Raw genomic sequence first — 26,526 nt, forward strand, 5'->3', positions numbered from 1 at the left:
AAATAGATTAATTTGAAAGTAGTTCTAGAATGTATGGGCAGAAACATTATGCAAACCCAAATAACTGTTATCATTAGTATCTGAAAACTATGAAATCAGAAAACTAGTGTGATCAATATTACTATTATAATAAAATAAGTTTTATTATCATTCATTCCTCCAAGAGTAAAAAATTACATTTTTAAAAATTTACTTTGGGCTTTCTCCCTGTGCTAAATAACCCAAATTAATATTCATAATTTGTTTTTAAAACTATTGAAAAATAAAAAAATAGAATTACCTTTGATGTCTTCCATGGTCCTTAAGAACTTTTAACCTCTCAATATCCATCCATAGCCACCAATATCTCTCTCCCAATGTACCTTTTATAAATTTCTTAAATCTTTCAAACTCCTTTCTATTGCCAATGTCATAAGTCCTATGAGAAATACACCAGTCGGCCCTGCTCTCTGGTCCAGCGCTCTCACTCTTTGAACTTAAACTTGTTTGTTCTATCTCTTCTGACCTCTCCTTTGTAGTTTGAACTAATTCACTTAAAAAATTCTTGCCACGAATAGACTCAAAACAATCATCAAATGACACTTTTGTTATATTGTTGAAGTTTATATAGTCTGGGGTTTCTCCAACTGGCTTTCCAACAATTTGCTGAATTGCTCCTCTCAAAATAAAGTATACATAGGAGCTTAAAAATTCTTCACATGTTGAGAAATGCATTGTCAGGCTTTCACCAACATCCTGTTTCTTTTCAAGGTATACTCTCAGAAGAGCTTGAGAAGGAGTGTCTTGTAGAGATACAGACACCTCTTCTTCTTCTTCTCCTTCTTCTTCTTCAAATTCAGAAATCAATCTGGTGGTTTTAAATGGGTCCTTTTTTGTCCTAGGGTGAACTCCATCATCAAAGATAAAATTCTCTGTATTAAGTCATAAAAGGCTATTAGATTAGATATGAATACAAACCTTTCTTATTATTAAATAGATGCTATAGAGCCAGAACGTCAAAAGGGTTTATCATAGGTAGTGACTGCATGGACCAGTGTCTTAAGAAGGATTCTGGGCCAGTCACGGTGGCTCATGCCTGTCATCCCAGCACTTTGAGAGGCTGAGGTGGGCGGATCACTTGAGGTAAGGAGTTCCAGACCAACCTGGCCAACATGGTGAAACCCCGTCTCTACTAAAAATACAAAAATTACCCAGGCATGGTGGCGTAGTAATCCCAGCTACTCAGGAGGCTGAGGCACAAGAATCGCTTGAACCCAGGAGATAGAGGTTGCAGTGAGCTGGGAGCACACCACTGCACTCCAGCCTGGGCGACAGAGCAAGACTCTGTCTCAAAAAAAAAAAAAAAGAAAAAGAAAAAGAAAAAAAAAGAAAGAACAGAAAAGAAACAAAAACGAAAAAAAGGAAGGATTCTGAGGTTACGTTTGGAACCAGTAGAAAAAAAACTGCCACTGGGAATTAACCTTGTCTTCCCTGGATTTGGAAGAAAAGAATGGTGGCAGATGGACTAAATATCTGACATCCCTAACACACAGAAGATATTCGAAAATACATTATGTACTTTTAAAATGTAATATTCCAGACTGATATATAAATGTCAATACATAAGCACCAAATCTATTAAGGAATTAGAATATGTATACTAAATGATTATATGTGCTTTGATATTTCATGCTGTATGATAAAAGAAAATTCACTACCATAGATTGAGACCATATACGAACAGACCAGAACTGGAGACAATAATAGCAAGTTTTAAAATTCACCATTTCATTAAAAGATTCAATTACTATCAAACTTACAGTTTATCATTAAAGTTACAAAATGGCACGAGATACTTATGAAGGTTTACAAAAGGATTATTTGTATGCTTTTTCTAAAGATATAGTATTCAGCTCCTATTTTCTCTTTCAAAAATCAGTGACATGTCTGATGTTAGTGCTTTACTTCACATAGTAAATCTACTCCTTGAATTGCCACAGATCAGCTAACTGTTGTCATCCATGCCCCATTCTCAATGACCATTTTCTCAATTGCCACAGTTCAAATCTCAATGAACTGGAAACATTTCATTACAATTTTTGTTGCTAATAAATTCCCCAATATTGAGAAATTAGACTTTGTGAGAGGATGCTGGACGTACACTAAATCCCATGGAACTGAAGGGAGGATGTTGCAGAGAGCGAAGCAGGCATTCCAGCTCACCATCTCCTGCCATCCTTCTCTTCCTGTATACTATTTTTATCTCCAATTATCTACTTCAATATTTTGGGAAAACAACAAGAAGCCTATGAATCCAACTATTTTCAATTGGGGAGATTATTTTCTTCTTTACCTAGACTCAGGTTCAATTCTAGGGAATCCAGATTTAACTTCCCCAGAGTCTGCGTATAGTTCTTAAAAGAGATTAGTTAGGAACTGTAAGTGAATTCCTAAGTTCTTCTCCTGAGTCATCACACCTAAGTTTTTTTCTCTAACAATATCACAGTTAATAACTCCCATTTCTGGAAGATTCCTTTTATTTTTATGAAAAGTCAGTATAGCCACAAAGCTCCCCAAAGTAGAAATTTATATGCTTTTTAAGGTGAAAAATAATCTGAACTTAAAAACAGAAGGGAAACTCAATTCCCATCAATAACTATTTTATTTTTAGGAAGAGAAAATTGTTGTACCCACTTTATTGCAAAGACTTAACAAGAATTTGTAAACTATGATAAGAAATAATGACATTAATTGACTGCATATTAGGTACCAAGCACCAGGCCAGGCATTTCCTATACATTTAGTATATATCATTATTCTAATCTTACAGACAAGAAAAGGCAAGGCTCCAAGAAGTGGAAAAACTCATCAAACATCACACAGCGAATAAATATCAGAGTTGCATTCTAAACCCATCTCCTTTTCACTATACAAAGTTGTCTCTCAAAAAACATAGGAAGTGCAGTGAGGCAAAGGGTATGTGGATAATTTTTTCTCCCCAACCACTAACTACTGTACTGTAAAATTAGAACAAACAAACAAAAACTTAAAGAGAAGTTCTAAAGTCATTCTTGTCCTTTACTGCTTACCAGAAACAGATGAAATAGCTGGTGATTTAAGTTTGTTGTAGGGTACACAACAGGGTAATGAAAAGGTTGATACTGTTTGCTGACTTTGTTTTGCTAATGCAAACCAATCTTTTGTTTGAGCATAGGAAGCCTAGGAAGAAGGGAGCATATTAGTTTAACATATGATTAGCAGTATTGCTCTGATCACAAACCTGGAAAAATCATTATAATAATATTCAACTTGCACAGTACAATATGTAAAGTGAAAATTATCTCATGAAGGAAAATAAAATTATACTCAAAAAATTCATTAGCTAAGAGGAAACTGAAGGAAATTTCAATCCAGATTTTTTTTTTTTTTTGTATTTGATAACCAAAGGAAAATATGTGTCCAATACTTATAAATTCTCCACTCTCACTCTCAGGCTACTGTTGACCAAAGGCATGAAACCCTACTTCCTGGATTCACTACAAATTCATGCCATCTGACTTCAACTTGGCAGTCACCAGACCCATCAATCCTTTTGCTAGCTGCTCCCCTTTACAACTTTCCCAATTACTTCAGGTACCCTATTCTGTCTCACCTGGCTCAGTATTTTTAACAACTGCTCCCCCAGTATGACAGAGACACTATTCTTAGTGCCACTGGACCCTCTCCAAACTCAGCTGCCCCTTTGCATTAGACTCAGTTTTCACAACTTTGCTTAGATTGAATGCTTTTTGCACACTGATTCCTAACTCCATCTGTCCCTAACTGCAGCATTCCATTTTTCCTTTCCTTTGTATACCCCTGAACTAGCCAATTCAATTCTGAAGTTGATCCTTAGCTTCTAGAACCCCAGCCCTAAGAAGCTCCTATCCTAGCCTTCTTGGGAAGATTCCTCTGCCTGCCTCTCTCTGTAATGTCTTCTTTTATTTTTACTAGAGAATCCAAGTTGTTCAACAAGAGCAGAGAAGGGAGTGTTCAACATTCCTCTCATTTCTCATTTATCCAACTGAATCAGCTGGTTGGTCAGCACTTAGCCTAAGAAACACTTGGAGAACAGGTACCTCAAATGGAAGAAAAATTACTCCCTATCTATTATGCAGAATTAACATGGCAAGTCAAGCCACATAAGAAGACCAAAGCAAGACAGAGAAATGAGAGGTGGCAGCTATGCAGTCACCATCCCTCTTACAGGTGAGGTTTCCCAGGTGCATAAAAGCTTTCAAAGACTAACTCACTTTTGTTCCCCTTTTCCTTTAAAATCAAGTTATTTATTAGTAATTATATGTTCATCTCACATATAATTATATGTTTACCTAACATATAATTATCGAGTGACTATTTATCCTAAGCAATAGCCTAAGCAGGAGGCCAAAGTAATTAAGAAACGTTCAAGGAATTGAGAGAGACCAACATACAAGGTCCTTGCTATTTCAACTGCAAAAAAAGAATGAGGGAGTAGAACACAGGAGAGAAAGAAGTCATCAGTCAGACTTCAACATCTTTAACATAATTATTCCACTTTATATATTTTTTGGGGGGGGGAAGTGGAGACAGAGTCTCATTCTGTCACCCAGGCTGGAGTTCAATGGTGCAATCTTAGCTCACTGCAACCTCTGCCTCCCGAGTTCAAGCAATTCTCCCGCCTCAGCCTCCCGAGTAGCTGTGATTACAGGCACCCACCACCATGCCTGGCTGATTTTTGTATTTTTAGTAGAGACAAGGTTTCACCATGTTGGTCAGGCTGGTCTGGAACTCCTGACCCCATGATCTGCCCACCTCAGCCTCCCAAAGTGTTGGGATTACAGGCGTGAGCCACTGCACCCGGCCTATACTTTTAAGAGATGGGTCAATTGTTTTTTAGATGGTATAACTTAAGGCTCAAAGAAATGTTACCAATTATCATGAAGATTAATCCCTATGTATACTCATGACATAAATAATGTAAACATTCAAGAACTTTGAATCTGCAAAATTCAGAGGCTATTGAAAAATGGTAATATATAGTTAAAGTGGCTGTGTGGTGGCTCATGCCTATAATCCTAGCACTTTGGAAGGCTAAGGTTGGAGGACTGCTTGAACCCAGGAGTTCAAGACCAATCTGGGCAACATAGACCCTGTCTCTACAAATAATTTTTTAAAAATTAGCCAGGAATGGTGATGCACTCTTGTGGTCCCAGCTGGGAGGCTGAGGTGGGAGAATTGCTTGAGACAGGGAGATTGAAGCTGCAATGAGCCATGATTGCATCATTCCACTCCAGCCTGGGCAACACAGTGAGATCGTGTCTCCAAAAAAAAAAAAAAATTGTGTGTATATATATATAGTGTTAAAGTTTACTCAAGTGAATACAAATGAGTTTTTTCATCTCAGAAAATACCAAAAGTAAACTAGTTTGGATTTTAACTCCCTTATATTTAATTAAATTCACATATAGCAAATCAGAACTTATTCCCCTAGATTGATTCTTCCCTTTACATGTTTATTGACCTTGAGTACATATTTTTTAGGACATTTCCAACATTTCTATAGTATATAAATTAAGGGAAAAAATATTGCCAGGCATAGTGGCTCACGCCTGTAATACCAACTCTTTGGTAGGCTGAGGTGGATGAATTGCTGGAGCTTAGCAGTTCAAGACCAGCCTGGGCAACATGGCAAAACCCTGTCTCTACAAAAAATACACAAAAATTAGCAGGGCGTGGTGGCATATGCCTGTAGTCCCAGCTACTTGTGGGTGCTGAGGGAGGAGGATCCCTTGAACCTTGGGAAGTCAAGGCTGCAGTGAGCTGAGACTGTACCACTGCACTCCAGCATGGGTGATAAAGCGAGACCCTGTCTCAAAAAAAAAAAAAAAAAAGGAAAGAAAGAAAAAAATACTTAAAATCAGTATAAGAGAGAAGAAAAATGTGCCTTAAATACACCACAAAGCATTATTCAGTGGAAATAATGGAACTGGCATAACTGTAAATGTTTTTGACAAATACTGCTGATAGAAATGCTGAACTACAAAATTAATAGGAGATACACAAGAAAAAAAAAGTTCAAGTAAATTTAGCCTATCTATTCCAACATAGAAGGCAAAGAGGCTTCCTCCTGTATGATAATTTTGATCAATTGAAAGTGCCTTATTTTCAAGTAAGCCTTAAGGTTTAAAAAAAAAAAAAAAATGGAAGTGCCTACCCAGAATACTGTGTTGTAAAGAATCTGGAGCCAAATCCTAGCTCAGCAGAAAAATTTCCACAATTGATTAACAAAGTCTGTCATAGGGAGTAGCAGCACAAGGGCTACATATTTGCCATTCCTAATTTTGTATAGAACTGTGTATTAGAAGTATAGTTCCAGATACAAGATCTAATAATTAGAGGCCAAAGATCAAACAACAGTTCTTACTACATTATGACTCTCCAAAAGGATATTTGATTCTAGGTTAAATCTCTTCAAGTGCTCTCATACACCCTCACATTTCTCTAATCATGGATGACAAATTTATTTGATAACAACCTTACAGTAACACATTTTATTACTAAGGAATAACCTAGAGAAAAGGAAGGAAAAGACTCAATTTATCTTTTTGTACAAAAGTAACAGAATCCAAATCATAGCAATTTTGGAATGAACAATGAAACCATGGATACAATTCACGTTACCCTTGCTTCCCAGGTGACACTGCATGTTCTTCAACCTTGCCTTTGTCTCTTTAGACACATGAGGATAATATTTCTAACTACATTTCAAATTAAAGACAGCAGAGCAAATTAGTTAGCATAAATCTATAAGAATTATTGCTAAATCTGCTTTACATGTATTTGAAATCATTTTTTCTGTTCAGGTAATACAAATGCCTTAAAATAAGAAGTTACAGCCAGGTGTGGTAGCTTACGCCTGTAATCCCAGCACTTTGGGAGGTAGAGGTGAGTGGATTCCTTGAGTCCAAGAGTTCAAGACCAGCCTGAGCTACATGGTAAAACCCCATCTCTACAAAAAATGCAAAAAAAAAGTTAGCCGGGTGTGGTGGTGCATGCCTGTAGTCCCAGCTACTCAGGAGGCTGAGGTGGGAGGATCACCTGAGCCCGGGAGGTGGAAGCTGCAGTGAGCTATGATCATGCCACTGCACTCCAGCCTGGGTGACAGAGTGAGATCCTGTCTCAAAAAAATATATGTATAAAATAAAAAATAAAATCAGAAGTTTTAATGAAGCGCTAAGTCATGAAAAAATACTCATACTTTTACCTCACCAAGTGATACATAGAACTTTTTCATAATTACAAGATTATCTTCTTCAGTGGCAGGAGGTGGTAGACTGGGTGGTTTTTTCACGATCCAGGGAGAAAAATTTGATTCTACTGTGAAATTCATGCCGGACTTGCTCCATCTTACTTGTGAGACCAATTTGGCTAACCTGCATTTTAGGAATCATACAAATTTGAAACAAGTTTCAAATATAGCAGAATTCAGGGAAAAACCTAAAATTTTATTTTATGTATTCAAGCCAATCTCCTCTCCTCACTTAATGATGATTTTCTTTGGCTCTGTTAAAATTAATAGCTTATTCATAAAACCACTAATTAGTTAAGAAGTATTCATTTTAATTGATTTTTATTTAAAAATGGTTGTTCAGAGGTCAAATTTTAGGTTCTTACATGTTAAAAGTCAGGGAACATAAAGGAAAACTTGGCTCTGGACTATAGCATTCTATGTTTTTCATGTCACACTAGTTTTCATTGTTAAACACCCTGCACCTAAATACCGTTATCATCAATAGATAATTTTTAAATTATGACTGGTTGGAGAGGTTCACGCCTGTAATCTCAGGTTTTGGGAGGCCAGGGCAGGAGGCTCTCGACGCCAGGAGTTCGAGACCAGCCTGGGCAATACAGCAAGACCCTGACTCTACAAAGAATTTAAAAGATTTGCCACACATGGTGGCACACAGCTATAGTCCTAGCTAATTGGGAGGCTAATGTATATGTATTTAAAAATACATATATTGATGGGACTATAATACCTGTATTCAAAGTAGCAATCACTTTCCAGAAATGCTGGAAGTCTTTCTTTTTTGATCCACTTAATACCTTCTTCACGACTGAGACACTACGAGAAGAAAAAGAGCAAGGAAAAGAAGGTCAAAGAAAATCACTTTTAGGATGATTAACGCTTAATCATGAGAGTAATAATGACCTCCAGCTGTCAGCAGGAGCCCTACCCGTAGGTCTTCTATTTCCACTAGAGAGATCAATAAACCTGAGCCACAAATGTGAGGCACTTCTTGCCTCTGGTACGTTTTTAATTCTCTTAACAATTCTATATCAACTATATAATGCCTCAATTTTTACAGATTAACAAATCGAATCCAGAGAAGTTAAGTAACTTGTTGAAGGAGGGAGAATGAGGGGGAAAAAAAAGCCAATGAATCTCAGTATTTTCAGTCATAAAATGGGTTAAAAATAATCACAAACAGAAAAAGAACCACCAAGAAAACTTGGTAAGGCCACCAAGGTCACTGCAGGCCCCTTGTTCATCAAGTTTAAAAAAATGTTTTAACTGTTTAACATCTCCAGGCACTCTCTTACAGATAAAAAAGTTAATAATGATAGTAGAGTGTTACAAATGCCACAGTGTAGGCTTCTGTGGGAGCCCACAGAGACATTTAACTCAGAAGAGGTTTCCCACAGAACATGCACTTCACTCTTTGACCCGAAGCAAGGCTAGCTAGGTTGAGCAGGGAAGCAAAAGAGGAGACAAACCACAAGTGTAGCGGTATTAGGTCACAGGATGAGATTTAAGGGATGGAGACAGAAAGGTTGGAGAAGTAGGCAGGGTCATGACTGCAAATAGCGTTTTAAATAACATTAAAGAGTACAGATTTTATCTTGAGGTTGTGAGAGCAATACAGAATTACTGAATTACTGAAGAGTTACTGTTGTTCATCCTAAAATACTTACTGTTGATTCTACTTTTTCTTGTATTCACTTTTCCCAGAATTCTAAATAATATCAGTACCTTGGACACAAAACATATGTTACTAATAAATAAAACAATCTCAGTGAGGTAAATATGTTTGCATTTATGTGGCTTCCATGGACAATCTAAGGTGATAGTTTTGCTGTGATATTGCATAAGAGTTAACACATAGACCATTACTAACTCTAGTGAGGAAATTGAATGTCCATACAGTAGTGTTGCTGACATCTAATGTGCTGATGCTCATGAGGGTGATGTGTGCTCATCATTGCTGATATGTGCAGAAGTCTTTAGGCATTCAGGATTGGAACATCAAATAGTTTTCTTCTATTCAGCAAAAAAAAAAAACCATATTCATTTGCCTTCACCAAACACTATCTTCTGCATAATGAAAGAATAGAAGAAAACCATGGAAATAGCCAGCACCTAATCAGCAGCACCTTGTTGACAGTCTCACTGCTTATCAGTGAGATCTGAAGGACATTTGGATCTTAGAAAGACTCTGCATAGGCTACACACTGACAACCATGCAGGACTTCTGAACTCCCATTAGCGCTACATTCAATGTATCACAGAAGATACCAAACTACATATAAAGATCCACATGAATCCTTAAAGAATTCTATAAGGTTGTCAAAGTAGTCAGTTCATTCAAAACCAATTTGCTGAATATTCAGCTAGTAAACAGTTTACCTATAATTCATCCTCTTTTGAGTGTTTTTGTACCTATTTGACCTAAAAATAAAATGAATAAAAAAGTTTAAAAAGAATAAAATCAAAAATTGAAGAAAAGTCTTTAGCCAAGCTGAAAACAAAACTCTTCGTGGTTTTAAAAAGTAACTAAATATAAAGACAAAAAACATACAAGACAATCCTGATCAACCATAAAATAACTTAATAAATACGTATAAGAAACACAAAAAGAATCTATCTAAGGTTAAATTATTTAAACCTTAAAAAAATTTTCTGTAAGTTGGTTAAGAAACAGAAAGGGATGACCGGAATGTTAAGGGAAGATGACTTTAGGTAAATCAGTACAGAACTATTTCCGAATAGCCATACGCAAGCTGTTTAAAGTGCCTACAGAATTGGATTAATAAAAAATTATATTTAGATGTACAAGGCAAACACATAAAGCATGGCTATCAATCAGTAGATCTTATTGGTTAGATTTATTGAGGTATAAATTACATACAGTGAAATCCACCCTTTTTAATACAGTTCTGCAAGTTTTGACAAATGCATATAATCATGTAACCAGGACTACAATCAAGATACAGAAAAGTTCCAACACTCTCCAAATTTCCTAATGCCACTTTGTAGTCAGCAACTCCATCCAACCCTAGGCTCTGACAACCACTGATCTGTTCCACAGTTTTGCCTTTTCCAGAATGTCATATAAATAGAATCAATAGAGTATGTACTTTTGATTCTAGTATCTTTCATTCAGCATAAAGCATTTAAGATGTATCTATGTTCTTTCATGTATAAATCATTCTTTTTTGGTGCTAAGTAATATTCCACTGTATGTATATACTACAGTGTCTTTATCCATTCACCAGTTAAAGGAATCTGGAAAACTTCCAGCTTTTGTGATCATGAATAAAGCTAACTGTAGACATTTACATGCAGGTTTTTGTGTGAGTATAACTTTTCATTTCTTTTGGGTAATACTCAGGGGTAGGATAGATAGGCAGTGATATGGTATGGATATTTGCCTCCTCCAAATCTTGTACTGAATGTGATCCCCAGTGCTGGAGGTAGGGCCTCATGGGAGAGATGTCATGGTCATGGGAGCGAATCCCTCATGAATGTCTTGGTGTCCTCCCCATGGTAATAAGTGAGTTCTCACTTTGTTAGTTCACATGAGACCTGGTTGTTTAAAGAGCCTGATACCTCCTCACTCTCTCCCTTGCTACCTCTCTTGCCATGTGATATGCCTCGTCCCTCTTTGTCTTCCACCATAAGTGGGAGCTTCCTGAGGCCCTCACCAGAAGCAGATGCTAGTGCCATGCTTCTTATACAGTCTGCAGAACCATGAGCCAAATAAACCTCTTTCTTTATAAATTGCCCAATTTTGAGTATTCCTTTATAGCAACACAAATGGACTATAGGTGGTATGGTATATGTTTAACTTGGAAAGACGTGCCAAAATGTTTTCCAAAATGGAATTCTCACCAATGAGAATGGACTTTTGAGTTGCTTCCACTTTTTGGCTATTATGAATGATGCTGCTATGAACATTTGTATGTAAGTTTTTGTGTGAACATATGTATTCAATACTCTTGAGTATATACCTAGAAGTGGCATTTCTGGGTAATTTGATAACTCTTGGGCTAAGCTCTAAAGAACTGCCTAATATTTTCCAAAGTAGCTGTACCGTCTTACAATTGCACCAGCAGTGTATGAAGGTTCTAATCACTTCAAATCCTCACAAACGTTTGTTATTATTTGCCTTTTTTAAAATCATAGCCATACTGTTGGGTGCGAAGTAGTGTCCCATTGTGATTTTGATTCCATTTCCCTTACGACTAATGATGTTGAAAATCTTTTCATGTGCTTATTGTTTATCTTATTTGGAGAAATGTCTATTCTAAACCCTTTGCACATTTTTAAATTGGGTTATTTGTCTTTTTATTTTTGAGTTCTAAGAGTTATTTTTATAGTTTAGATACACATCATTATAAAATATATGATTTGCAAATATTTGCTCTCATTCTGTGGGTTGTCTTTTTACTTTCTTGGTAGTGTCCTTTAGAGCATGAAAGTTTTGATTTATCTTTTTTTTCTTGTGCATTTGGTGTCATATCTAACAAAACCAATGCATAATCCAAGGTTATGAAGATTTACACCTGTATTATCTTCTTAAATAGAATTATCTTTTTGCATTGTTGGATTTAATTTGCTTATTTTTGAGGATTTTTGTGGTCTGTGTTCATGAGTGATGTTAAGTTGTAAGTTTTTCTTTTCCTTCAAATTCCTTCATTTAGATTTGGCATCAGTGTAATGCCCACCTCATAAAATGAATTAAAAATTGATTTCTTTTGTTTTTTGTATAAGTTTTTATAAATTTAAGGTTACTTCACTTCTAAGTGTTTGATAGAATTAAACAGTGAAGCCATCTGAGCCTGGAGTTGTCTTTGTGGAAAGACTTTAAACTGTGAATCCAACTTCTGTAATAGATGTAGGACTACTCAGATTATCTATATCTCCTTCAGTGACCATTGATAATTTGTGCCTTTTAAGAAATATGTGGGCCGGATGCAGTGGTTCATGCCTGTAATCCCAGCACTTTGGGAGGCCAAGGTAGGTGGATCACTTGAGGCCAGGAGTTCGAGAGCAGCCTGGCCAACATGGTGAAACCCCATCTCTACTAAAAATAGAAAAATTATCTGTACATAGTGGCATATGCCTATAATCCCAGCTACCTGGAAGGCTGAGGCAGGAGAATCGCTTGAACCTGGGAGGTGGAGATTGCCGTGAGTTGAGATCATCCCACTGCACTCTAGCCTGGGCATCAGAATGAGACCCTGTCTCCAAAAAAAAAAAAAAGCCTATTTCATTTAAATATCATGAGCTTATAGACATAAAATTGTTTGCAAATTCTCTTTTTTTTTTAACTGTCTGTAAAATTTGTAATGACATCCCATCCCCTCTTTCATTTCTGATATTGGGCATGTATATCTTCTCTCTCTTTCGCTTCAGCATTCTGGCTAAAAGTTTACCAATTTCGCTGATTTTTTCAAAAAACAAGGCTTTATTTTCATTGATTTTTCTGTCTTGTTTTTCTGTTTTCAATTTCATTGATTCTGTTCTTTATTTCTTTACTTTTGGTTTAATTTTAACTTAATTTTTCTAGTTTCTCATAGTGAAAAGTAGATCGTAGATTTATTTAGTCTTCTCTATTATAAGCACTTAATGGTACAAATTTCCCTGTAAAGACTAATTTAGTTGCATCCCACAAATTTTGATATGTTATGCTTTAGTTTTTATTCAATTCAACATAATTTTTAATTCCCCTTGGGACTTAGTCTTTGACCTATGAATTATTTAGGAGTATGTTATGCAATTAAGTATTTAAGAATTTTGTTACCCATTTATAGTTTAATTCTGAAGTGGTCTGAGAACACAGTTGGCAAGATTTCAAATCTTTTAAGTTTGCTGAAATTTATTTTATGGCCCAAAATATGGTCTATTTTGGTAAATATTCCCAGTGCACTAGAGAAAAAAATGTTGTGGGATAAACATCCACTGTTGTGGGACAAAGTGCTCTGTAAAGATCAATTAGATTTACTTGGTGGTTAGTGTTTTTCAGAACTTCCATTTCCTTACTGATCTTCTATCTTTTCTATCAGTTACTGAGAGCAGTGCTTTAGTCTCCAATTATAACTATAAATTTATCTATTTCTCCTTTCAGTTCTATCAGCTCTTGCATCATGTATTCTGAACCTCTGTTGTTAGGTGCATACATACTGTGAGTTGTTAAGCTTTCTTGGTGAATTGACCCTCCCCCTTTTATCATTATGTAATGTTCCTCTTTATCCATGGTAAGATTCCTTGTTCTAAGGGCTGCTTTGCCAGATATCAATATAGTCACTCCAGCTTTCCTTTAATTCATAATTGTATGGTATACCTTTTACTATCCTTTTCACTTCTAAACTATTTATGTGTTATTTTTAAGGTTAGTTTCTTGTAGACAGCAAATAATCACAATTTTTAAAAAATCATCCCTGACTCTGGCTTTTACTTGGGGTGCTTAGGCCATTAAATTTCATGTAATTATTGGTGTATATTATTATTATCATTATTTTTAGAGATGAGGCCTCACTCTGTCACACAGGCTGGAGTGCAGTGGCACCATCATAGCTTACTGCAGCCTCAAACTCCTGGGCTCAAGTGATCCTCCTGCCTCAGCCTCCCAAGGCTCTGGAATCAAAGGAATGACACATCATGACAATTCAATATGATTAATTATATTATTAGTCATATACATTAATTATATGATTAAAGTGATATTAATTATTGATGTGGTTTGTTTAAAATCACTACTACCATTTTCCTAGTTGTTTTATTCTTTATGTGTCTATATTCTCTGTCTGATTTTTCCTCATTTTCTGTCTGCTTTTCATTTAGTACTTTTTAATTCCTTCGATCTCCACTACTGTTTTTATTTATTTTTAGTATATTTTTGAGACAGGGTCTCACTTGGCTGTCTAGACTGGAATGCAGTGGTGTGATCACAGCTTACTGCAGCCTTAACCTCCCAGGCTTAGGTGATCCTCCTACCTCAGCCTCCCGGGTAGCTGGGACTACAGGTACATGCCACCATGCCTGGCTAATTTTTTATTTTTTGTAGAGATAGGGTTTCGCCATGTTACCCAGGCTGGTCTCTAACTACTGAGCTCAGGCAATCCACCTGCGTTGGCTTCCCAAAGTGCTGGGATTATAGGTGTGAGCCATTGCAGCTGGCCTGTTTTCATTACTCATGCCTCTTTTTAAAAACTTCCAAATTGCTGCCCTAGTTTTATAATAGACATGCTTAATTAATCAGTCTACCTTCAAATATATCAAATAAGATCATCTAAATCTTTCCGAGAAACTTGTGTCAAAGCACATAACTCAAGAAGCTCCTAAATAGCTTTTAACAATAAATAAATAGGTCATAAAGACCTCCATACAATTAAAATTTTCTATTCACTGAAGGAAGTGAATAAAACAATAAATATTGTCCCACCTAGTAAAAAATTTTTAAACTAACTTTTGATGAAAGTTAAAGATAGAAATTATTTCAATTCAGTAACAGAAGAATTGAAGAACTTTCAGGCTAGAGTAAATCTATGTCTTAAATGTTAGACATACTTCAGCCTAGTTATACTAGACATTTTGAATCACTGTGAAATAGTATTGTTAAACATTCATTATTATTTTCATTTCATCCATGCAAGAAACCTAAGTAGTAGGTAGTAAAGGCCTCATCTGACAGATGATGAAAATCAGACTCATCAAAGTAACTTGTACACAGAGTCAGTAAGCAGAGGAGCCAATATTAGAACGCAGGTTTTCTGACCTCATGCTAAGGAGACACAATCTAGAAGCTGAAAATGAAATTTCAGGCCAGGGAGGTCAGAGCCACACAGTACAACTTGAGGGTCAGAAGTCTCAATTCCCAACTGCTTGACAGGATTGGTTCAAAACCCAAATGAAATACATTGCCTATATATCCACATTTTCCACCATGCATCAAAATTATAAAGGATACTTATATTTATATGACTCAAAACTAACCTAATATTCAAATATTCAAGGTAAATTACATGAATCTTCTCAAATTGATAAGTGAGCATCAACAAAACTGCTAAACTGGCCATTGGATTTGAAAAGTGCTTAACAAATACTATGTGTACGTACAACACAGGTTAATAAATGTAGCTACACTTCAAAAAGGGAAGCCTAAGGAAACTCATGTTGATTTCACCAAATGCTTTATCCATCTAACAAGATAAAACAGTATACTTTCTTACCATAATATTGTAGTTGACATTAATGGTCTCATTTTCATCGGAGGCATTCATTTGAACAGGTTTAACCTCATTCTTTCCTTTCCTTACAACATCAAAAATGGGATTTCGAGGTTGCTGGTTTTGTAGAATTTTTTTCAGTTGTTTTTCCAGAAGTTGTGGAGCATCATTAACTACTTCAAAGACTCCATAATCTGCATTAAATCTAATTGCCTCCGAAAAGGTCTGCAATATAAATTTGTGGAAATTAAAACATTTTTTAAACCTGAAAACTCACAGTCTCTAAGAAGACTTGTGGTTTACATACATGCATGCATACCTCAGAGTTTTGTGTTTTTAATCATTCCCTCTTCCTTTTTAGGACCTAGGAAATCCCTTGGGTAGAGGTCAGGGAACCCACTGAACTCTTCCTTGCCAATGTACTTATGCCACAAGTAACTGTCAGGGTATGCTATGGCAGAAATTCCCTTTGTATGAACATCTTACCACTGTGATTATTTGAAACTGGACAGAAATATATACCTGGCTTTACAAAGCTATGTTATTCTCTTAGAAGGGGGTGGATCACTAGGGAGGAATGAGTAAAGGAAGAAATAATGCTCCCACTGTCTTTCATCCTTAGGAGCCATGAAGGCTAACAATCTCCCTTGTCCAAAAGGACAAATTTAAGTATAATATGCTCTTCAGTTAAGACTATTTCAACACCATCCTTCGCGCTGTGACAAAAAAGAGAGAAGAAAATAACATTTCTGAGGTTTTTATCGGTAATTCTAAATGCTGCCAACTTTTATTTAAAGCCAGTCAGTTGATATACAATAGTCAGGAATCCTGAGTTTGAATGCCAGTTTGCCAGTAAGTAGCTCTGTGACTCTAGGTAAATCACTGAACATCTTTGAGGCCTCCACTTCCGTAAGAAGTAATTGGTGAATTGGCCATGTCTTTTCCCATTTGTCCTCCGAATCTTGAATCAGGTCCCTTTTTCAGAATATTTGTTTATTTTAGGGTACCTTCAGTGAACTGACTATTCATGTAGATTAACTTATACATGCTTAGGCGAGTGGTAGAAGACATCAAACTCTTCCCCTTGGATCAGTAAGTGTTCTAAGTAGAACATTAATTCAAATTTTACTATGGGATTGCTAGATATACTATAGTCATAATTTAATAAGTGGTAGAATTTCATAGTAAAATTGGAACTAGAAGCATGTGTATATATATATTTAAATTTTAATGTCAGATAATATCACATCTCTAAGGTCTGACTGTCTCCCCTTCTGAGGAATTAAAGTACATGGATGATACAGTTCAAGACGAATATCAGTCCACAGTCTCAAAAGCCTTAGGACTAAGAGTTTCTCCCAAAATGATAAGTATTGCTCAATGAGTAAGAATTAGCCATAAATTACATATAAAGTCTCTTCAATAGATATATTTCATTAGTTGCCCACTGCATCTGTCTTTCAAACATGGGACTCAAACAGGCACCATTTACCTAAATGACATAAATAGTATTCCTAAACTATGCTATCACTAAACTAAAGAGAAAAAAGAGTCTGCTGATATCACAGATCAGATTTATCTGGTTGGAGAAAGGAAATTAATTAAACTTGGTAGAGAATGACATCAAATATTAATGTGGGTAGGAGAAATTAAGCTGTATAAAGTGAAAGACCATCTGGAAAACATTTCTTCTAGTTCTGAGTATACATGGAACAAGAGAACAAGCTTGACTTCTATTGTTTCCCTTTCTTTTTTTTTTTTTTTTTTTTGCCTCCTACCCTCTGACCTGGTATAGCCAGAGGAACACAAAGCTGTGATAATCTAAAGCAAAGAATGTTAATTAGTTAGTTCAATGGATAAATAAAACATTTCCTACTAACAAAGTAAAAAGTGCTCAAGTAAAAAAATTAGGAGGGACTGTTGATACCCTAAGACCCTAGTATCAATCTTACTTAGTAGTAGTGAGTAGTTAAGGTATAGTTGGCAGACATAATGAAGATGATAAGGACTATTTACTGAATGTCTATCAGATGCTAGGCATGTGATGGATACTTTATTTTTTTTTCTTTCCAACTTTTATTTTAGGTTTAAGGGGTACATATGCAGGTTTGTTACATGGGTAAATTGCATGTTGCAGGGGTTTGGTGTACAGATAATTTTGTCACCCAGGTAATCAGCATAACACTCAATAGCTAGTTTTTCAATCTTCACCCTTCTTCCATTCTCCATCCTCAAGTAGGCCCCTACAATAGTAGGTCTATTGCTCCCTTCTTTGTGTCCATGCATGCTCAATGTTTAGCTCCCACATATAAGTGAGAACATGTGGTATTTGGTTTTCTGTTCCTGCATTAATTCCCTTAGGTTAAAGGTCATGATGGACACTTTAAAAGCACTCTCTTGAATACTTCCACATTCCTGACATAGCTCTTCACAAAAGACTGATGGTAGGGACGGCTAAGTGATGGTCCATGGACTCAGAGCTATAAAGTGCTAGACGATCAGGGTTATGGAAACAAGTCTCTCTGGTCCCAAAGACAGAACATTTCCTCTTCTTTAATACACGTAAAGTTTCTTTATTACATATAAAGTTTATTCACATATGACAAAACTAGTGTGTACTGACCACTTCTCTACGCCAAGGACTCTGCTAAGTAATAATCCAATGAAGTTAGGGTAGCTTGGATTCAAACAAAGCGTTTTGATTCCAAAGCCTATACTCTTATTTACTCTGGTTCTACTAGTAAAGGCACAGAAGCATAAAGCAACATGGTGTATGTGGGTAACTCTACGCAGCCGGATTAGAACAAGAATAGCCGTAGTTGGAATAGTTTAAGGAACAGAGAAGAAAGACTTGAAGTAGATAACGTAGTATAACCACATCACGAAAGGCTTTGCATGCCATTTCAAGAAGTATGGGCTTTATCTTAACCCTCTAGGAAACAGGGAGACATATGAACATCCTAAGTAGGAAAGTAACATAGTTACTTCTAACTTGTGTTTTAGAAAGGTTCTGCAGCGGTTTGGAGGATATAATGGTTGCTTTCCAGCTCATGAGCTGGTGTGGTGGGCTGCTCACATTCCACAAGCGGAACCATCACCACACTCTGGGGAGACTGGCTGTTATCGCAGAGCTACTGCTATCACATCACAAACAGGTTTTGTGTAAAAATTACTAACTCTCTGGATGGGACACTGTCTCCGTCACACGCAGGGGCTAGGGGAGGATTTAAAGCAGGTAGTTAACAATTACTTTTGAGTTTTTTTGAGACTCAGTCTTGCTTTGTCCTCAGGCTGCAGTGCAGTGGCGCTGTCTCAGCTCAGTGGCACGATCTCGGCTCACTGCAACCTCTGCCTCGTGGGTTCAAGCGATTCTCTTGCCTCAACCTTCCGAGTAGCTGGGACTACAGGCACACACCACCATGCCCAGCTAATTTTTGTAGTTTTACTAGAGATGGGGTTTCACCATGTTGGCCCGGATGGTCTCAATCTCAGTCTTGACCTTGTGATCCACCCATCTTGGCCTCTCAAAGTGCTGGGATTATAGGCGTGAACCACTGTGCCTAGCCAACAATTACTTTTATATTTAACATAAAATGCACAACTGCAGCTGAGAAAGGCTAAATGAACCCTTCGTGGCTTTACAGCAAGTCCCCTAATGAGCTTACAACAGAACTCCTGAGTTATGACTACGCAACTGCTTTAAACCTAGAACTGACCACATAATTTCTCTCTTTTTTTTTTAGACAGTCTTGCTCTGTCGCCAGGCTAGAAGAGTGCAGTGGCACTGAGAGGTGACAACGTGCTAGCAGCCCTCACTCTCAGTGCCTCCTCGGCCTCGGTGTCCACTCTGGCAGCACTTGAGGAGCCCTTCAGCCCACCAGGGCACCATGGGAACCCCTCTCTGGGCTGGTTGAGGTTGGAGCTGCCTCCCTCTGCTTGTCGGGAGGTGTGGAGGGAGAGGCGTGGGCGGGAACCAGGGCTGTGCGAGGTGCTTGGGGGATCTGGCGGGTGCGGGCTCCGCGGTCCCTGCACACAGAGCGACCAGCAGGCACCGCAGGCTCAGGGCAGTGAGGGGCTTAGCATCTGGGCCAGCAGCTGCAGAGGTTGCACCGGGTCCCCCAGCAGTGCCAGCCCCCCAGCACTGCACTCAAATTCTCCCCGGGCCCTAGTTGCCTCCCCACGGGGCCCTAGCTGCCTCCCCGCGGGGCAGGCTCAGACCTGCAGCCTGCCATGTCTGAGCTCCCCCCTGCAGTGGGCTCCCGTGCAGCCTGAGCCTCCCCCAGGGGCGCCACCCCCTGCTCTGTGGCGCCCAGTCCCATCACAGCCCAAAGGCTGAGGAGTGCAGGCGCCGCTGGGGACTGGCGGGCAGCTCTGCCTGCAGCCCCCCTGCAGGATCCACTGGGTGAAGCCAGCTGGGCTCCTGAACGGGATGGGGACTTGGAGAACTTTTATATCTAGCTGCAGGATTGTATGTGCACCAATCAGCACTCTGTGTCTAGCTCAGGGTTTGTAAATACACCAATCAGCACTCTATGTCTAGCTCAGGGTTTGTGAATATACTAACTGGTACTCTGTATCTAGCTAACCTAGTGGAGACTTGGAGAACTAGCACTCTGTGACTCTGTGTCTAGCTCAAGGATTGTTATGTGCACACATCAGCACTCTGTATCTAGCTCAAGATTTGTAAATACACCAATTAGCACTCTGTGTCTAGCTCAGGGTTTGTGAATACACCAATTGGTACTCTGCATCTAGCCAACCTAGTGGGGACTTGGAGAACTTTTTCATCTAGCACTCTGTGTCTAGCTCAAGGATTGTAAATACACCAATCAACACTCTGTGTCTAGCTCAGGGTTTCTGAATACACCAATTGGTACTCTGTATCTACCTAATCTAGTGGAGACTTGGAGGACTAGCACTCTGTGACTCTGTGTCTAGCTCAAGGATTGTAAATGCACCAATCATCACTCTGTGTCTAGCTCAAGGTTTGTAAACACACCAATTGGTACTCTGCATCTAGCTCACTCTATCTAGCTAACTAGCACTCTGTGACTCTGTCTAGCTCAAGGATTATAAACACACCAATCAACACTGTCAAAATGGACCAATTAGCTCTCTGTAAAACAGACCAATCAGCTCTCTGTAAAATGGACCAATCAGCAGGATGTGGGTGGGGTCAGATAAGGGAATAAAAGCAGGCTGCCTGAGCCAGCCAGCGGCAACCTGCTCGGGTGGCCTTCCACAACGTGGAAGCTTTGTTCTTTCGCTCTTTGCAACAAATCTTGCTGCTGCTCACTCTTTGGGTCCACGCTGCCTTTATGAGCTGTGTGACACTCACCACAAAGGTCTGCAGCTTCACTCCTGAAGCCAGTGAGACCGTGAACCCACCAGGAAGAACGAACAACTCCAGACATGCTGCCTTTAAGAGCTGTAACACTCACCACGAAGGTCTGCAGCTTCACTCCTGACAGCAAGACCACAAACCCATCAGAAGGAAGAAGTTCCAGACACATCTGAACGTCTGAAAGAACAAACTCCGGACACACCATCTTTAAGAACTGTAACATTCACCGCGAGGGTCCGCAGCTTCATTCTTGAAGTCAGTGAGGCCAAGAACCCACCAATTCCAGACACAGCACGATCTCGGCTCACTGCAACCTCTGCCTCCTGAGTTCAAGTGATTCTCCTGCCTCAGCCTCCCAAGTAGCTGGGTGCCACGACACCCAACTAATTTTTCTATTTTTTAGTAGAGACAGGGGTTTCACCATGTTGGCCAGGATGGTCTTGATCTCTTGACCTCATCATCCACCCACCTTGGCCTCCCAAAGTGCTAGGATTACAGGCGTGAGCCGCCGCACCCGGCCATGTAATTTTAGTTAAGACTTATTGTGGATGCTGTGGACTGGCTCACTCAGGATCCACTCCAACCTCCTGAAATGCAAAACCTGGAAAAGTAAAAACCTTATTTCTCAGACTCCCTACAGCTACAATTTCATGTGTGATTGAGGTTGTGCTACTCATATGCACTTACAAAATTACTTGAATTCTGAATGGAGTTCATAGGGAAAAAGGCGGTGTATTCATTCTGAGGAAGAAAGTGTATGTAAGTACATGAAAGTGAGGAGAGGAACTGGTCAAAAAAAAGTACTTTATAGAAACAGCACAGTAAAAACAACAAATGGAAAACTGGAATTATGTTTATAATAAATGACATGCAATGTTTCTATTTATTATTAAAAAAGAAATGTGAATTTATATGTAAAAATGTTTATACTTTTTAAACTTAAGAATTTCTTTCTGTGGAATTAACTATAATGGAACAGAGATCTTGCTGGGATAAAAAAGTATTCTTGCATTTGAAAAGCCATGCATTAGCTTAGATCTTGGAAGGTCCTTAAAAGTACTATGATTCTAAGATGATAAAAGTGGCAAACAACTGTTTCAAAGCTTCTCCCAGTAATTCATTTTACCAATAGCAAAATGTTTGAATTACCAAGTGCCAATTATTGTCCTAAACATAGAGGATACAAACATGAATAGAACATTATTTCTGCCCTTGAAGGAACAAGTACATGATCTTTCATTTTTGTCTATGATGAAGAGTCAACAAAATGCCGAAATAAATTAAAACTTGTGTAAATGCAAATGGCAAGGGGAAATATGTCTCCAGTGACAAGGGTAGTAACTAGAATATTATGTCTGGTCTGGTTATCATACTCTTAAAAGAGATTTGGCTAAACTAGAAACTATCCAGAGAAAGATAAGCAGAATGATTAAAAATGGAAGAAATGTTGGGCAAATCACTTTGCCTTTCTGAGGCATATCAGTAAAAAGAAGTCGTAACTAGATAAACCCAAGGTGCTTTCCATGTTTGATACTCCATCGGTCCATGATGGACATTCCAGGGAAAAAGTCTATATCTTCTGCTCTTTAGTAAGATCACCTAGCTCCATTATTCCTTTGTTAGCTCATTCATTTATTCGATAAGTATTTAATTATTATCATAATATCCTATTTAATATATTGAGTGAACCAATATAGGGCATCCTCCACGAAGCCCCAAATGAAATGGAAAAGACATAGATCCTGCCTCAGAACACACATAATCCAGGAGAGGAAGACAGAAAAGTAAATATAAATGGCAATAAAGACCCATCCTATGAGGGGAAAGGATATGAAAGTCAGCACATAAGGTGAAATCATATTTAGTCAAGATAATCCCTTGAAATCTTGAAAACATCCATAAAGTTGTCTTCAACAATGTTCTCAAAAAGTTCATGAGTCAGTTGTTCCTCTGGATTGAAATGGGTCACTGATTCTTCAGTTAGGGACTGGATGAAGGGATGGACTTGTGTTTAAAGCTCACGTTGTACACAAAATATGTATGTTTAACACTAGAATCACCCTTAGCATGATGACATAACAACATACTGTAAGAGGCAGGAAGGATGACACTCACTGATGGAATGGCAGTTTCTCATCTTCCATCTCTCACACTCTCCAGGGCACATACACACAGATTGGTACAAAAGAGAAAACCATTGTCACTCTTTAAATCACTCTTTTTTTTTTTTTTGAGGCAGAGTCTCGCTCTGCCACCCAGGCTGGAGTGCAGAGGCCAGATCTCAGCTCACTGCAAGCTCCGCCTCCCGGGTTTACGCCATTCTCCTGCCTCAGTCTCCCGAGTAGCTGGGACTACAGGCGCCTGCCACCGCGCCTGGCTAGTTTTTTGTATTTTTTAGTAGAGACGGGGTTTCACCGTGTTAGCCAGGATGGTCTCGATCTCCTGACCTCATGATCCACCCGTCTCAGCCTCCCAAAGTGCTGGGATTACAGGCTTGAGCCACCACGCCCGGCTAAATCACTCTTTATGTCACTCTTTAAACCTCACTCTTTCTGCAGAACATGAATAGTTCAATTCAAATAAGAATGGATGTATATTGCAACTCCAGTTTAACAAAGAACAAGCACAATAGAAGAACGTACAAAGTAATGGGATGGCACAGAAGGACTCATTAACTATTAATATATTCTGGAAATTAAGGAAGATGTAGAGGGAAAGTGGGCTGCTAGAGTTGAATTTTGAAGAATGAAGAGGCAATGTCAGGTATACAAGGGAGAAGAGGGGAATTCAGCAAAAGTAACAGCCAATGCATCAAGATAAAGGAGCATGACACCTACCATGTACCCACAAAAATTAAAAATAAAAATAAGATACAAGAGCACAAAATAATAGGTTACATTTGGTGAACTGCAAGCAGTGAGACATATTCAACTTAAATATTTTAAAGGAGAATAGCAGAGATAAGACTGGAGAGAAAGGGTGAGTTCGTTGAGGACCTACTATCATATGCTGTAACTCTCAACTTACACTGTTGAACAAATGGTTCTCACAGGGTGGTTCCTAGATCAGCAATATCACCATCACCTGATATCCTGTTAGAAATGCAAATTCCCTCCTAAGCAAATTAACACAGGAACAGAAAACCAAACACCACATGTTTTCACTTATAAGTGGGAGCTAAACATCAAGTGTTCATGGACATAAATGGCAACAATAGACACTGGGGACGACTACATGGGAGAGGGAAGGATGGAGATAACAGCTGAAAAACTACTGGGTACTATGCTCAGTACCTAGGTGAAGGGATCATTCATATCTTAAGCCTCAGCATCACGCAATATACCCAGGTAACAAACTTGCACATGCACACCCCCAAATCTAAAATAAAAGTTGAAAAGAAAAAAGAAAGATAAGCAACTTATCGGTCCCCTCCTTATAACAAAATCTCTGGGGAAGGAGCTCAGCATTCTCAGTTTTAACAAGCCCTCTGATCATTCTAACGCATGCACATGTTTAAGAATCACTGCTTTACAACAAGGAGGAGCCACTGAAGAGTTTTTAGCTGAGGAGAGGCAGAATTCAGATGAAGACAAACTGCAAAGCCACAATCTGTTGGTTACGTCGTGCTGACTGTCATGGGTATTCACATATGAGGTGGTGCCAGCCATTTGTGTTTGATACCCAGGAGAAAGAACCCTGGTCTTTCATTAGTACCCAAATTCCTGTTGTTGGCTTAAAAAGAAGCTCTCTTAAACATCAAGTCCTTTGTTTTAACTATTTCTAAGCTTACCAATAAAACTCCTATAGTTTAGTAAGTAATAATACAAGACACATAGGGTGTGGGAGACAGAAATGAATGATGTAGAAAGTCTTTTCTCCAAAAAGCTAAGTTGGCTGATTTAGAGAATGCTCAACTTTGAATCATATGACAGGAAAAACCTTCAGTTTGAGCCTCAAACCCAATCCTCCACAAGCTGTTACAGACTGCTCTTGTCCTTACTTAATTTTCTTATTTCAAGGATATCATTTTCCAAATATTCCAAAATGAATTGACCTGAAGGTGGTGAAAGCTAACTTTGTAGTACTAGTCATCCATGTGTGAAAAATATTTTCACAGAAAAAGCAAGTGCATGAAAATATTTTTACCAGAGTAAATTGCTGGTTCCACATTTCTTTGGAAAGGGGAGAGAAAAAAAACCTGTGAAGAATTAGTGATTAAACTGCCAGCCCAGCACCAGTGAAACTTACCGGGTGCCAAATTATTTAGCTGAACAGTATTTAAATTAAAAACTAATGACTAGGTTAATTTAATACATGTTCATCTCTGCTCCAACTCTATCTTTACTAATTGAGCTCCAAAGCTATATTTTAAACATGGATCCCTAGTCAGTGAATGGAAAACATCTGACTACTTGAATGCAACAAGTCAGTTACCAATAACAACTTCTTTTAATCTAAGCTTTATTGTCACTTTAGATGTTAAACCATAAACTGTTTACTAGACATGTTCACCAATGGGATGCAAGGAATAATGTGCCACATAAAATATATAGAAAATATCCTTAGTTAATAAATGAGTCAGGTAATTTGAGTGCTGTATTTTTGAGCTGCAAGTCTTATCAAAACACCCAGAGGTATAAACAGTGAAGTAAGCAGTTTCCTAGAGCCTTATCAACACCTGTAAAAATCAATTTCTGAGTATTTAGATTTTGGCAAGAGAAGACCCAAACCCTTCATCCCCCTTCATCCTATGCATTCTCCCAAAATATACTCTCTCTCTCTCTCCCCACTGGTCCCCCACAACAGTCCATCTAGCATGTAACTCCTTCATTAAGCTGCAAGAAATTATAATTGTTTACAGATTTTAAAAAGTGTGGAGAATCAGTCCAAAAAAAGAAGTTATGGTAAAATTCCAACAGCACATAGCTAAGCATGGTCTGGCAAACATATGACATACCTATCCTTGTGAGGAGGGTATAGAACAGGCCACCCCTTCAGCTTCTGCAAACTATAAATGTCACAAACATTTGAAACCACCCACAGAGGACCAACCTAAATCTATGTGGGCTCATCTACTCAATCCCACAACAGTCACTAAGCATAAAACACACAAAACAAAGCCAAAAGAAAAAAAAACGTTTTCACACTATAGCACAGAAGAAAACTTAATAAGCAAACACTTGTCCATAAAGAGTTGACAGCAAAAACCTCCCAGACACCAAATGAAAACAATATCTGAATGTGAACTTGGCACAAGAACAAACAGAATGAAGTTATGAAAGCTAGAATTTGGAAAGTGCCATAATCATTTATAATAGCAGCAACTGTCCTGGATTCCCCTCATCAAAAAATAACACAGAGGCAGGCTACCAGCCACCAGTTTCTGGATCTTACAATGTGTCCCAAGAGTATAATGGTGTAATGGAAAGAAATAGTGTAGGGGCCAGAATGCCCGATTTCTAGGCCCATTTCTACCACAATTCGGTATGGGACCATGGGCATGTCATTACAAATACGGAAAAAGTCTCAGAAGTCATCTCAGAGATGACCTAAGGGCCCTATAATCTGTATCTACACTCTAGGGCTTAGGCTATTGTTTTTGGTGGGGGCTGAGGGTGGGGGTGGGTGAGGAAAGGAGGCAGGAGAAAAGATTAGAAGGTTTACTTGTT

The 26,526-nt window shown here is 38.2% G+C and overlaps 1 protein-coding gene across 19 annotated transcripts in view; it reads right to left on the reverse strand.

The window, feature by feature from the left end:
- Positions 1–26,526, reverse strand: part of RGS22 (regulator of G protein signaling 22) — a 152,817-nt gene that overhangs the window by 109,109 nt on the left and 17,182 nt on the right. For 13 of the 19 annotated variants that reach the window (XM_073999206.1, XM_073999203.1, XM_005563799.5 and 10 more), the window contains 5 exons: positions 15,517–15,738; positions 8,040–8,125; positions 7,265–7,433; positions 3,069–3,198; positions 281–911 (listed from right to left, as the gene is read on the reverse strand). In XM_073999206.1, the coding sequence (XP_073855307.1) occupies positions 281–911; positions 3,069–3,198; positions 7,265–7,433; positions 8,040–8,125; positions 15,517–15,567 (1,067 nt within the window). In that variant the 5' untranslated portion in view covers positions 15,568–15,738. The remainder of the gene's footprint in view (positions 1–280; positions 912–3,068; positions 3,199–7,264; positions 7,434–8,039; positions 8,126–15,516; positions 15,739–26,526) is intronic. The other 6 variants (XM_073999209.1, XM_015455078.4, XM_073999208.1 and 3 more) reach the window with 1 other exon arrangement.

The sequence above is a fragment of the Macaca fascicularis genome, chromosome 8 (assembly GCF_037993035.2).
Source record: "Macaca fascicularis isolate 582-1 chromosome 8, T2T-MFA8v1.1".
Lineage (NCBI taxonomy): Eukaryota > Metazoa > Chordata > Mammalia > Primates > Cercopithecidae > Macaca > Macaca fascicularis.